We start from the raw sequence: 14,334 nt of genomic DNA, 5'->3' as shown, positions 1-14,334 counted from the left end.
TTGGATGAAAAGCAAAACATCCTCAAAGAAAAACAAGAAAGTCCAGTTGCCTCTTGAAAAAGCACCTTTGGGAAAGAGAAATAGGAGACATAAATTAAAATGGATTCCATCCAGATTACAGTTTAGCTCATACAAATCTTCAACAGAGTAAAATCTCAGATTTCAAACTTGCAACACAAAGATGAAAATAGAAATTGTTAGGGGATAATACATATTTTATTTCTGGAAACTCTTGAGTACTGTACATCCATATAGCGGACAATTACAAAAGTTTAAAAGTGAATATACCTTCAGAATTGAACAATAGATCAAATTAAAATGATCTGGCCATGTAAAATTCTTTCTAGTAAGATGCGGACATACTTCCTGTTATGCACATGACATACTTCATTTGAATATACTTCGAGTTATGCAGTTATGCAGAGACTTCCCCTCCATCTCTTTCACATGTACCTACATGCCCTTCCCCAGATCTGCTTTGGAGAGCTCCTAGCCGTCTCCAGAACAAGCACTGGGACAAGATAAAAAGCTGCAGAGGAAGGAGCCATTCATTCTCCTTATATCTGTGATAGCAGTAAATGCACACCACTGGAATTCATTCGTAAAATACTTCTGAAGACAACAAAGCCATTTTGTGCATGGAAACTACATAACACTGGCATTTACACAAGAATAGGTTCCCAGAAGAAAATAGGATTTACCTTCAAACTCTCTCTTTAAAATCAGACTTTGACCTTTCCTTGTGAATTTCAAATTCTGTTATGCTGATAGTGATTCACAGCAGAAAGAGCATTATGTGTGGTGATTGCTGGTTGGAGGTTCAGCCACCATGAAAAAGAACTTTGGTACATACCAGAATTTGGCCCTCAATAAAATATTATTAGTTGCTTTGTAAAGTACTTATTATATATTTGCATGTTTATATGATCGTACTTATGCTCTCACTTCATTTTTACTTTGGTATCTACTACTATAAAATCTTAACCCCACCCCCCACTCCCCAAAAAACTGCTAGTTTAAAGAATGAGAAAAAGAGAGGTACTGCCTTGTATTTCAATAACACAGCACGAAAATCCATGTTTGTATCCCTTCCCTTGTTTTTTCTTTTAATCTCAGAGATATTCAAGACAACATAAATATTCGCAAAATTGAAAGAAATTCATTTCTGGGCCTAAGTTCTGATCGTGTTGATATGTAAGTTAACATCTGATTTTATACATATACATGTTATTTATTTTTTGCCTATTTGCATGTATGTCAATCTTTCATTATCTCAGAAGTTTTAAAATTGAGATTTATGAACCATTATTCAGATGTATTATACTAAAATAGTGCTGCCTTGGAAAAAAAAGGAAACAAGAAAATGCAAATTTCCTTGACAAATAAGGACAGATTGACACCTGAGCAATAAAAATCTTATTAGAAACCTTGGTTTCTATTGTTGCTGATTTATCCAACTCAATCTCTTTTCTCATGGCATTTCCAGTTTCTGCTTACAGCATGTCCTATATAGTGCTCCCTTTTCCATCTCCTCGTTTTCTCAAGTTTATACTGCTTAACCTACATTTTTTTAAAAAATGCAGATGCTATAGTGGGCTTTGGATTTACTACAGTTTTCCAACTGATTAAATTTCATGGAGGCTTCAGTGCTGACAGAATTGAATTGCTTTACTCCTTTTGCATTCAGTTCCCCCCCCCTCTTTTTCTCAATATGAAGCACATTTAAAAATTAATGAGGCTCCATTCCTTCCCCCTTTCACATGCCAAGACACTCTCATATCATTCAAGTGCCACTCAAAGTCAGCGGGATGGCTTCTTATTTCCTGTCAGCTCCCAACATTCCCTTCCTTCATTAAACGATGGGGAGAGCAGCTGATTATTTGATACACTTGTGCATAATGTTAATATATCATTACTGGCTACTTCACAGGGCGGTGTCATGCTGCCTGCTTGGAACCTTTTGCATTGTGCAGGAGCAATCATGTCTTTTAGTAAATCAGCATGCAGCCTTGACACTTCTGTCTGTTGGGCATAACTGAATATATACCGTATTTTTCGGAGTATAAGACGCTCCGGAGTATAAGACGCACCTACCTTTTTTGGTTGTTTTTTTTTAAGTTTTTTTTTATTTTTTAGACAAACACACATATAAACATACAATGTATTTTCTTTGAACAGAGTATTTGGCTGGTTCACAAATTTAAACAGTGTTTAGTCATTTCAATTAAATTTACAATTTCTATATTTCCTTTTTGCCATATTTATTCCTCATCTATTTTTTTAAAAAAACCAATATTACCCTTCACCCTCATCTCTAATCTTAATCAAATTCAATTTTTTCCTTGTATTCTATATTATACCCCTTCCCATTGTCATCTATTTTTATATCCATCCTCACATTGGTTAATTATTTAATATTACAATTGCTTAATACAAATTCAACATTTTTATATAAATCAATTAGTTATAACTATCTTTTTTGTATATTAATCAATATGAACATGAATATTCCAATTATTTCCATGCAATCCAATTTCTTACAAATCAATTAATTATATTTACCAATAATAATAAACCAAATAATTTTCCCCATATATTCCTCCAAACCACAACTTAACCATTTCTGCTTTCAACACAATATACAATTAATAGTATCTCAATTATTACAATTCCCTAGTTAAATAGAGCTTTTTTTCTTTGTGTTTTAAAATCTTGAACTCTCCTCTTTTTCCCTAAATTTCCCATTGTTTGCACCTACCTTTTTTGGTGAGGAAAAAGAAAAAGAAATCTCTCCCTGCCTCATTTTGTCACGTTGCAGCAAAGAGCCTGCTTTACTTTCAGTTTCATTTTTTCAGCATAGCTAGGGGAAAAAAATCTGCTCCAGCACTCTTTGCAGCAAGCTGGAGAGCCCTGCGCAAAACAGCTGAGAGCAAATCAGCTGAGAGTCGCGAGGCCGATCTAATCAACTTGTGCTAATTAACCTAAGCTGAAGCTGAAGGGGGCTGTTTTTTCTTGCTGTTTGCTTGCAAGAAAATAACTGCTGCGAGGCACAGGCCAAAGGGTGGGGGCCAGTGGGTGGGCAGGGCTACATTTGGTGTATAAGACGCACCTAAATTTTCACCCCCTTTTGGGGGGTAAAAAGGTGTGTCTTATACTCCGAAAAATACGGTATATATATATTCAGTTCACCTCGGCATGAGCCCAGGTGGTGCAGTGGTTAGAGTGCAGTACTGCAGCTACTTCAGCTGACTGCTAGTTCAGCAGATCAGCAGATCAAATCTCACCGGCTCAAGGTTGACTCAGCCTTCCATCCTTCCGAGGTGGGTAAAATGAAGACCCAGATTGTTGGGGGCAATATGCTATTTAGTATACTGTCTTTGGTGTAAGCCGCCCAGAGTCCTCGGAGAGTGGGCGGCATAGAAATATGACTAATAATAAATAATTATATACATATACATACACACACACACACACACACACACACACATATATATATATATATATATAGTTTTCGTAGATTTTCACGGGTAGAGGTATGCAAGTTTTGGTGTATTCGGGTCTTTTCCCATGTAGGATTGAGAGTATCTTGGCAACGTTTCGACAAGGTTCCACTCGTTATCTTCAGGTTGGTGCCTTCAGCTTCGTGCTTGTGCGAGCAAAGCAAAGCAAACGAGTGGGATCTCATCGAAACGTCGCCAAGATACTCTCAATTTCACACGGGAAAAGACCCGAATACACCAAAACTTTGCTTGTGCCACTTCCAGAAGCTCCATTCGGAGATGCTTTCTGACCAAGATCAAGTTAAATAGAATTCAATCTGGGCGGTTTGGGAACCTCTCTGTCCCTCTTTTCCAACATATTACATGTTCCTATCTCTGTTTTATATCCACTTGCATAAAACAGTGGGTGGGGGGAGGATTCCTTATGACTGTTCTCTAAGCTGCTAAAATAATGGATTCTTCTGAGTTGGTCAGAATGACCTTCTGCAAGATCCTGTCCAATTCTGTACTACTGAACTCTAAGATTCTGGTAAGATATTGCTGTGAGCAGTGCCTCTTAAAACCAGGCAAAAGGCAGCTGATTGCAGGCAAAATTCAAGTGTGTGGTCTAATAAGGTGCACATAATGAGCAGCGATAAATCTCCCATTTTCCTTACTGAAAAGAAGGAAGATTAAGAAAGGCCCATGTGTGTAGTAAGAAGTTCATTTGCATTGCAACTGGTTCTAAAAACAAGCCTTAACAATTTACCTGGCTCACTGCAAGAAATCCTATGATACCGTAGATTTCTGGAAATCTTGTAAGAGGCATGAATCAAGTGTTAATGCTGGAACTCAAGTTTCCATCTTAATTGGTTCATTCATGTATTTATTCATTTTATATACTGTCTTTCTGTTCTTTGAACACTCAGTAGATTTAACAATATAGAAACACAAGATGGAAATAATGTAATCGTAAGGCAATTAAAACAGCAAGTGCTAAAATCGTCTACATTTGGTGGGCTATGCTAAAGAGATACATTTTTATTGCTCTTTTAATGGTGAAAAAGGTGCTTCAAATGCAATTCCTGAATTCCATCACAAGCAGGCAAAGGTCTCCCACGTGCTTACAATATCTTCCTGGGCACCATCCAGCTCTCCCGCCCTACCTAAATATTTTTAAAGTTATTTTAATTAAATAAAATTAAATGCATGCCATAAACAGTCTTAGAAAATAAAAATAATGGATGGCTGCAGCTGAGCGTAAGCAGGACCTCCTGCTCAGGAAATGAAAAAAAAAACCCAAAAACCGAAGTGAAACATAAAGCAATAAAGAGCATCCTGGGAACTAGAGCGAATGGTTCATCTTATTTTAGAACCTCTTCTTTGAAGATCCCAGACAGCCATCAATATGATCTCAAAATTTCATACTTGCCTGCTAACATTGGAAAGGCAGTATAGTGCAATCTAAAGCCATGTTCATATTTTTAGCTATCATACCGCAGACTAAATTAGCATCTTCTGTATTCTTTCGTCCATATTATTTATAAAGATGTTAAGCAAGAAGGCCCAAGAGAAAAACCTCAGCAGATTCTCTTTCCCTGATCTCTAACCTATAGAAGAGCTGCCAATGAGCATTATTCTAGCCTTCCAAGAGCCTCCTGCCAGGAAGTAATTATCTATTGGATGACTTCTCAATCTGAATTTTCCCTCAAAAACAGGAGTTTGTTGTTTGGAGGTCCACCTCACAATTAGGTCTTCTCTCCACTGCCACAAGAGCTTATGTCAGGGCACCTGACAGTGAAGCTCTTTCTCTCTGGTTTGTCACCTCCAAAGGCATTATGGAAGGTTTTTTTGGTAAGCTGTGATAGGTTCTGACATGTATTGAAGATGTGACACCAAAGGGCGCATGCCTTTCACTGTCAAAAGGGTAATCTCCCCTACCAAGAACATAATTGATTTCCACATCAACCTTCACACTCCCTCTCGGACCTTAGATAAGTGTATCGCTTGAATGGGCAGGTTTCGCTCTGGATTAGAGACCAAGTGTGAAGGATTTCTGACAGTTTAATTAAATGATTCATTGTTAACCCATCACTCAGGCCTGCCACTTTGGGTTAAGAGTGAATGAGCCTTACCAAGTCACAATAAGAGCAGAGAAGAAAGCAAATTATGCGGGAGGAATGATAAATATAGCTGACTGTAGATTGTTTGGGTCTAAGCAAGGAGCAAAGAGAGGGAAAGGCATATTAACTTCATTGTATCCTGAGGAACAAATTCTCAGCAGGTTTTGAGATTCCATGGGCGGGCTCCTCGAGTTTTACTATCATTCCATTATTTTGCTAGCACATTCCATATTCAAAGAAATAATATATTCTAACATATTAAATGCTTGCATAGAGGAGTGGTTGCAGAATGAGGATTGAGATTGTAAAATGGTAAATTCAGACGACCAAGAGCTAGCTTGAATAGCAAGGGCTGAGAAGAGGGCTCACTAAACTAGTTTAGTTTAAAGATGGCGCAAGATGGCGACTTGCCTGTGATCCCGGTAATCCTGGGGGGCGATTATGGCTCCAGGGGGCCTTTGGAGGGCTGAATTTCGATCGTTGCAGCCCTGGCCCAGCTGGAGGAGTGTTGGGGCTCTCCGTTGAGGGGTCTCCGGCTTCTGTGAGTGTCCTTGAGGCTCGCGGAGACCGTAGGACGGCGAGAGCGGCCCGAAGGAGGAGGGGCGGCAGCAGACTCTCCTGGCGAAGGTAGCAGGGCCAGGATGACGGCGTCAGCGCCGCGGCGGTGGCGGCGGTACAGCACCCTCGCCGGGATCCTCGCCAGCCCAATCTGCCCTGGACATGTACTAGGGGCGGAAGGGGGGGCGAGGTGAGGGCGGGGAGGCTGGCAGCGGCAGCGACGGCGGTGCTGGCGGCATGGAAATGGCGGCTGCCGGGTCAGGGAAGAAGCTGCCACAGTTTGGAGCGTGGGAGCGTCGGAGAGGTTGGCAGTTGCTGGCTTGCTTTGTTGGATCTCCTGGGCGACCGTGGGGCGTTATTTGGCCCCTCGGTCGTCCCAGAGGCCTCCATGAGGATTTGTGGAGGCTGGGCAAGGCTGGACGAGGCAAGCAGCATGGTCCCAAGGAAGATCCGGGAGGGGTTGGGGAGAGCTGGACTATGACTGAGGGGTTTTCCCCCCTATGGCATTTGTTGCCTCTGCTCTCCTTTTTCACCCCCATCCCCCTGAATGTGGTGATGCCATGCCGTGTATGCCTGCTGAACAATCATCTCCGGGTCTAGATGCCATCTTGACCTCCCCGGAGGTAATGACGGTTATGATCTCCGCTGTCTGAGCCTGTCTGGACTATGTGGACTGACCTGACCCCATTCTTCCCCTCCGTTGAATGGAGGTTTACATCTGGGGATTCAAGTCTTGGTGGAGTGGGTCTATAGCTGCTGTCTCAACTCCGGCTTTTTGGACGATCGTGGTTGACCAGCCCCCGTGAGAGGAGGGCTGGGTCACCCTCTGCCGGACCGAAACAGCATTTTACTCCCGCCATTGCCGTGAGAGGGCACTGAGGTCTCACATGCTCCATTGGAACTCTATTGAAGCCTTGCATTGCACTCCTTCTGACTGTGATAACATCAAATTGGCCCCTTGTTATTGGCCATGGACTATCACCTCCCTTTGATCTTTGATGTACTCGGTGAATGACCTTCGTGCCCTGCGAGACTCCCCCCTCTCGCAGGTCTGGCCCTCTTCGTTATCGAGGGCCTATCTTGATGACGGGCGTTGGAGCCCCGAGAGATGGCATGCGGCTAAGAAGAGTTTGAGGGGTTTTTTAAGTGGGTTTTTTAGTGAGTTTTTAACAAAAATTTTAAGGGGTTCGGGGGGGATTAGGGTGGGTTCTGGGGGAAATCCACCGGGTTCAAGACCAGCCTTAGCGAAGGGCTGCGACATTAGGGACGTAGAACCGGAGGTCGGGGAGGGGGTTGGAGTTCGATTTGAAGAGGGCTGTTCCATCAGCACAGTGAGTGGGAGGGGCAGATATGGCGGAAGCTGGGGACCATATCATGTGCGGGGAATGCGCACTCGCTATCTTAGAGCGATTGCGCATTCTGGTCCCCAATGCTTTTCTTGTTCCCCAGGTTGTTCAGATTCTCAGGGCCAGAGCCTCCGGCTGATGTTGTGCAACGCCAGGTCCGTTGTTAATAAAGCCCCCCTCATCCACGATCTTATTCAGGAGGGGGAGGCGGACCTGGCGGGCATTACGGAGACCTGGTTGGGCCAGGAGGGGGGAGTCCCCCTCGTGGATATATGCCCACCAGGCTTCCGTGCATTTCATCAGCCGAGGGCTCAGGGCAGGGGTGGGGGGGTGGCAGTTATTATAAAGGAAGGTCTGGATCCAAGGGAGACCACTGTTCCACAGATAGCCGGATGTGAGTCCCTCTTTGTGAAGTGGGGTCGTGGAGTACAGATGGGCCTGTTGGTCACGTACCTGGCTCCCTGCCACGTGGCAGCGGCCCTGCCCGAGCTCCTTAACGTTATAGCCGAGGTGGCGGTGGGCACCCCCAGACTTGCCATCATGGGGGATTTCAACCTGCCATCTATCGGTGAAACGTCTGAGGTGGCTCGAGAGTTCATGGCTTCCATGACGGCCATGGACCTTACTCAGTTAATTCACGACCCCACTCACACAGGAGGACACACTCTGGACTTAGTTTTTGTCTCTGGTCAGTGGTTGAGTGGCCTTGATATAGGGGATATAGCCATCGAACCCTTGTCATGGTCTGACCACTCGCTCCTTCGACTGGACTTTCTAACCGCTGCACCCTGCCGCAGGGAGGCAGGACCGACCAGGTGGTTCCGCCCCAGGCGCCTGATGGACCCTGATAGGTTCCAGATGGAGCTTGGGCCATTTCCTGAGATTCTGGCTCATGACTCGGCCGAAGACCTGGTGGCCGCCTGGGATAGTGCGGCTGCCGGGGCCTTGGACCGAGTCGTGCCTTTGCGGCCTCTGACCCGGCACCGAACTCACCTAGCTCCTTGGTTTTCCGAGGAGCTTAGGGAGATGAAGCGCCGGAAAAGACGCCTGGAGAGTAGTTGGAGGACCAGCCGCTCCGAACCTGACCGAACACTGGTGAGGTCTCATATTAAGACCTACCTAGTGGCGATAAAAGCAGCGAAAACTAATTATTTTGCCGCTCTTATCGCGTCATCAGATAATCGCCCGGCCGCCCTGTTTAGGGTGACCCGCTCCCTCCTCCATCTGGAAGTGCGGGATGACCCCTTGCAGGGTCGAGCTGAGGATTTTGTGCAGTATCTGTATGACAAAATCGCTCAGATTCGGGAAGGGCTGGCCTCTGACTGGGTATGTCCAGATGGGATGACTGAGGCAGGTCTTGAGAGTGTTATCTGGGGGGAGTTCGATCCTGTGGCTCCCGAGGACATGGACAGGGTCCTGGGACGGCTGAACGCGACCATATGTTTATTGGACCCGTGTCCCTCCTGGTTGGTACTGGCTTCCCGGGAGGTGACACGAGGCTGGCTCCAGAAGATTGTTAATGCTTCTTTGAGTGAGGGAGTCCTGCCGGCCGCTTTGAAAGAAGCGGTGGTGAGGCCCCTCCTCAAGAAGCCTTCTCTGGATCCGGCTGTTTTGGCTAACTATCGTCCAGTCTCCAACCTTCGCTTCATTGCGAAGGTTGTTGAGAGTGTGGTGGCGCAACAGCTTCCCCGGTACCTGGATGAAGCTGTCTATCTAGACCCGCTCCAGTCCGGCTTCCGGCCTGGGCACAGCACAGAAACGGCATTGGTCGCATTGGTGGATGATCTCTGGAGGGCCCGGGATAGGGGTTGCTCCTCTATCCTGGTCCTGTTAGACCTCTCAGCGGCTTTTGATACCATCGACCATGGTATCATGTTGCACCGGTTGGCGGGGTTGGGGGTGGGAGGCACCGTTTTGCGGTGGTTCTCCTCCTACCTCTCTGACCGGTCGCAATCTGTGTTGACAGGGGGGCAGCGGTCGACCCCGAGGCACCTTGCTTGTGGGGTGCCACAAGGGTCGGTCCTCTCGCCCCTTCTGTTCAACATTTATGTAAAGCCGCTGGGTGAGATCATCCGTGGCTTCGGGGTGGAGTTCCATCAGTACGCTGATGACACCCAGCTGTACATCTCCACCCCAGGCCACCCCAATGATGCCCTTAAAGTGATGTCCCAGTGCCTGGAGGCCGTGCGGGCCTGGATGGGGAGAAACAGGCTCCAACTCAACCCCTCCAAGACCGAGTGGCTGTGGCTTCCGGCGTCCCGATATAGCCAGCTGACGCCATCGCTGGCTATTGGGGGCGAATCACTCGCCCCCACGGAGAGGGCTCGTAACTTGGGCGTCCTCCTGGACGCACGGCTGTCGTTAGAAGATCATTTGGCGGCCGTGGCCAGGGGGGCTTTTTATCAGGTCCGCCTGATACGCCAGTTGCGCCCCTTTCTAGATCGGGACTCCCTACGCACAGTCACTCAGGCACTCGTCACTTCCCTCCTGGACTACTGCAACGCTCTCTACATGGGGCTCCCCCTGGGGTGCACCCGGAGGCTCCAGCTGGTCCAGAACGCGGCCGCGCGGGGGATTTTGGGGGCGACGAGGCGCTCCCACGTGACATCTCTCCTGCGCGAGCTGCACTGGCTCCCGGTGGTCTTCCGGGTGCGCTTCAAGGTGTTGGTGACCACCTTTAAAGCGCTCCATGGCTTAGGGCCGGGGTACTTACGAGACCGCCTTCTGCCACCAATAGCCTCCCACCGGCCAGTACGCTCCCACAGAGTGGGCCTCCTCAGGGTGCCGTCCGCCAGACAATGTCGGCTGGCGACCCCCAGGGGGAGAGCCTTCTCTGTGGCGGCGCCCACCCTCTGGAACAACCTCCCCCCAGAGCTACGTACAATAACAGACCTCCGGATTTTTCGTCGGGCCCTAAAAACCCATTTATTTCAACTAGCTGGGCTGGCTTGAGTCAAATTTTAAACGGATTTTAAATTGGAATGTTTTAATTACGGCCAAAATTATTTAATTATTTTAAACAGATTTTAGATTTTGTATGTTTTGTATGTATGTCTTGTTTTTACTTTGGCTGTTCACCGCCCTGAGTCCTACATTGGAGAAGGGCGGTATAGAAATTTAAACAAATAAATAAATAAATAAATAAATAATAATTATCTTTGAATGCTCTTATTGGGGACGATGTAACTGAAATATAAAAAGAACATATCCCTATTCCAATATGTTTACAATCTAAAATTTGCCCCAGGAAAGGGAGACGAAAGCAGGGATAAGCAGGTGAACAATGCATGTCCATTCATTTATATCTATTCATACTGTATCTGTAATACATATTATAGTCCTATCTTCATATTCTACTATAAGGAAGTGCGAGTAGGTATAAATTATTTAAAACATTCTGCCATTATTTATCCCTCTTTCCATTTCTTTCTCCCATCTCTGTGACAATGTGAGGACAATTCTGGCAAGCAACTAACCTTTTTATATTATGTTATGCACTGTTAGTGGATGGTGATGATGTGCTAAACAGAACACAGACATTTGATATTTGAAAAAAATGTAAGATCTATATAATCAAATTTTACTGTAGGATAAATCTGAAAATTTTAAGTTAGTATTCTTACTGGTGAATTGCAAGTTAATTAAATTAATTAATAAAACAATTTACATTGAGAAAACCAAACAAATCCAACAATACAAACAGAAAAAATTAACTTAAAACATAATTTGAAGTAGAATAAATAGCAAATAGTTAAGAATCTCTTAAGAATCAACAGACAGAGGAAGCAATCCTACATCCTTTTAACCAGAGCATGGAGATATCCCACAAAATGTTTATAAAAAATACATCCTCGTGATTTGCTTTTATTTCATCTCTAATCTGCCACATAAAGTCACATTTATCTGTTTCAGTTTAAACTATCATTGACATCCTCTTTTCCCATGATTTTTTTATTTTTTATTTATACCCACCTTTATTATTTTTTATAAAGAACGCAAGGCATCAAACAATCTAATACTCTTCCTTCCTCCTATTTTCTTCACAACAACAACACTTTGAGGTGGATTGGGTTGAGAGAGAGAGAGAGAGCGAGAGAGAGAGAGAGAGAGAGAGAGAGAGAGAGAGAGAGAGAGAGAGAGAGAGAGAGAGAGAGAGAGAGTGGTATGGGTGTTGAAGGCATGCCCTCTCCCCTTCATCACATGGCCATTTTCCTTGAGCTGCTGGAAAAAAATAGATACCTAATTTCTGCAGTAGTATCTGCTGTAGTAACCAATTGGTGTTTCAGAAAGTGCCAACTAGACACTTCGTGGTCTTCTTGAATTCATGGGTTTGTTTTTAAGAGAAGGGGACCTGTTTTTTTAAAATGTGAGTTTAATGCTCTTTTGAAAGATCAATAACTTTTGTTTAAAAATAAGGTCTACAGCAGGGCTGTCAAACTTGCAGCCCATGGACTGGACGCATCATGCGCTGGTTTAGCAAAAGGGGGGGAGCCGCAATATGTCATGTGATGCCACCGTGACAATGCACATTTGACAGCCCTGGTCTAGAGTATAGATATTTAAATTAGAAGAACACTAGACCTCTGTTCATGAATAGCCTGATTGAAGTACAAATTTGCCTCTTACCTGACACTCAGGAGACTTTAAGGACAGCTACATTCTTTGCCCCAGGCACCCATCTGCACTCTTAAGTGCTTTAACACACATTAAAGAGAGTGGTTGATCCTTATTTTCCAGGTAGTATTCAGTGGGAAAGTCCCGGAATTCCCCCAATCTTTTTCTTCAACTTTTTCCTCATTAAGAACAGGGAGGAAAAGGAGGGAGACTGGAAGAATACATCAAGTTGATGCAAGTGTGTTTGAGAAAAATGTAGTTATTTAACTAACTGTTTGAACAACAGTTTGTACTAAAAGTTTTTTAGAGATTAAAAAACAACTTTTTTTTCTTGCAGAAGACTGAATAAAAATGGAATATGTGAAATTGAAAACCATGCCTTCAATGGGACTATCTTGTCTGAGCTGTGCGTATATTTGTATTGTATTGTATTGTATTGTATTGTATTGTATTGTATTGTATTGTATTGTATTGTATTGTCACATTATGTTACATTATGTTACTTTATATGGAATTTTTTAAAAATTTCCTGTGAAATAGTTACTGCAGCAAAAACTTTCATTTCACTTTCTCACTGTTTAAAAATATAGTATGTTCTCTAAACTATGGTTACATTAGCAGTGTGTGGGAAAATATTTTTGTCCTATGTAGTGGTGAAATCCATTTTTTTTACTACGGGTTCTGTGGGCGTGGCTTGGTGGGCGTGGTGTGGCTTGGTGGGCGTGGCAGCGGAAGGATACTTCAAAATCCCCATTCCCTCCCCACTCCTGGGGGAAGGATATTGCAAAATCTCCATTCCCACCCCACTCTGGGGCCAGCCAGTGGTGGTTTCGACCAGTTCTCCGAAATGCTCAAAATTTCCGCTACCGGTTCTCCAGAACCTGTCAAAACCTGCTGGATTGCACCCCTGGTCCTATGTCAGTGGCATAAGGGAGAGGAAGAATGAATTTTACCAAAGCTTTGTACTTTATATATCCTCTCTGCCCAATATCTGGAATGGAACTTATATACTTGCTTAAAGGACTGTCATGTTAATTTGTTGCATCAAAGCTTTTGCCAGGCTTTCTAAATCCAGGGCTCTATCAAAAGGCATCTAGAAGGCACCAATAAGAAAAACATATAATTATGAATAAATAATTTAAAAGTAATATTCTTTTGAACAGAAAGTGTTAAGTAAGTTAGATACCAAAGACAAACTCTCAAAGTTCTTAACTTTTGAAATATTCCGCAAGAATTCAAATGCTACCTACATACCTGAATATTGGAATCAGCTGACAGTATTCCAAATGGGAGGTCATTCTTGATTTTCAGAATGGAACTGTAGACTGTAGAATAACCTTTGACTTAAAAGAACATTCTCCAAGATGGCATCTTCAGTTGTATGGAAACTGCCATACCAGAATTCCCAGTAAACATGGCCAAGAGAAATCTAAATTAAATGAAATCATTTAAGCAATGCAATTAGCTGAATGAAGGGATGAAATTAAATCAGAATTTTCCAAACTTGTAAACCAGGATTCTCAGACCTTTCTGAAACCATATATTGCTGACATGGAATGGCTCTCATGATGAAACTGTCATGAAATTAAATGGTTATGGTCATGTCCTAAAATGATCAGATCCAAAATAGTCATTTACCAAATGCAACTGGTAAAGATCTCCCCTTTTTTTTTCTAGCTTTCCCAGGATACATGCTAGCATAGCTCTCTCTATTATAGGGACCGATGGATACATTTCCAAGTGTCACACAGCAATGCAGCAATATTTATTTTCTGAAGGAAGCCTGTGAACCTGCATGAAGCTCATTTTTTTTCTTGGGAAAAATATTGTTGGATGGCCTTTTGTTTTTCAGAAGTTTTTCATCATAAAGCAACCTTGTCAAATGTCACAGGGAATCTGTGAGCAATTAGAGTGGTCGCTAAAGATATATGAATATGTGGATATCTTCTTGAAGTACCTAGCTTTAAACAATTGTTGTTTATTTTTTGTGTCTCTAACAGAAATCTGAGTGATAATTATAACCTAGAAAAGTTACCTAATGAAGTTTTCCAAGGAGCTCATGGACCAGGTTATTTGTAAGTAATAATTCTTGTTATATGCTTACTATTGCTGATGCTTATATAATCTCAGATAAGTAGATGTTAAGATACCATCACGGCTCATATTAAAAAAAATGCATGTGGCTTTATGAAATTTAAGAAGCATTTAAATTTC

At 43.6% G+C, this 14,334-nt stretch overlaps 1 protein-coding gene across 2 annotated transcripts in view; it reads left to right on the top strand.

The window, feature by feature from the left end:
• FSHR (follicle stimulating hormone receptor) overlaps positions 1-14,334 on the top strand; it is a 105,346-nt gene that overhangs the window by 75,760 nt on the left and 15,252 nt on the right. For both annotated transcript variants that reach the window (XM_034427420.3, XM_034427421.3), the window contains exons 6-8: positions 1,117-1,194; positions 12,458-12,526; positions 14,121-14,195. In XM_034427420.3, the coding sequence (XP_034283311.2) occupies positions 1,117-1,194; positions 12,458-12,526; positions 14,121-14,195 (222 nt within the window). The remainder of the gene's footprint in view (positions 1-1,116; positions 1,195-12,457; positions 12,527-14,120; positions 14,196-14,334) is intronic.

This window comes from Pantherophis guttatus, chromosome 1 (genome assembly GCF_059756535.1).
Source record: "Pantherophis guttatus breed Tessera chromosome 1, ASM5975653v1, whole genome shotgun sequence".
In the NCBI taxonomy this organism is placed as follows: domain Eukaryota; kingdom Metazoa; phylum Chordata; class Lepidosauria; order Squamata; family Colubridae; genus Pantherophis; species Pantherophis guttatus.
The sequence above is the reverse complement of the archived record's forward strand: the minus strand, read 5'-3'. Positions and strand labels throughout refer to the sequence as shown.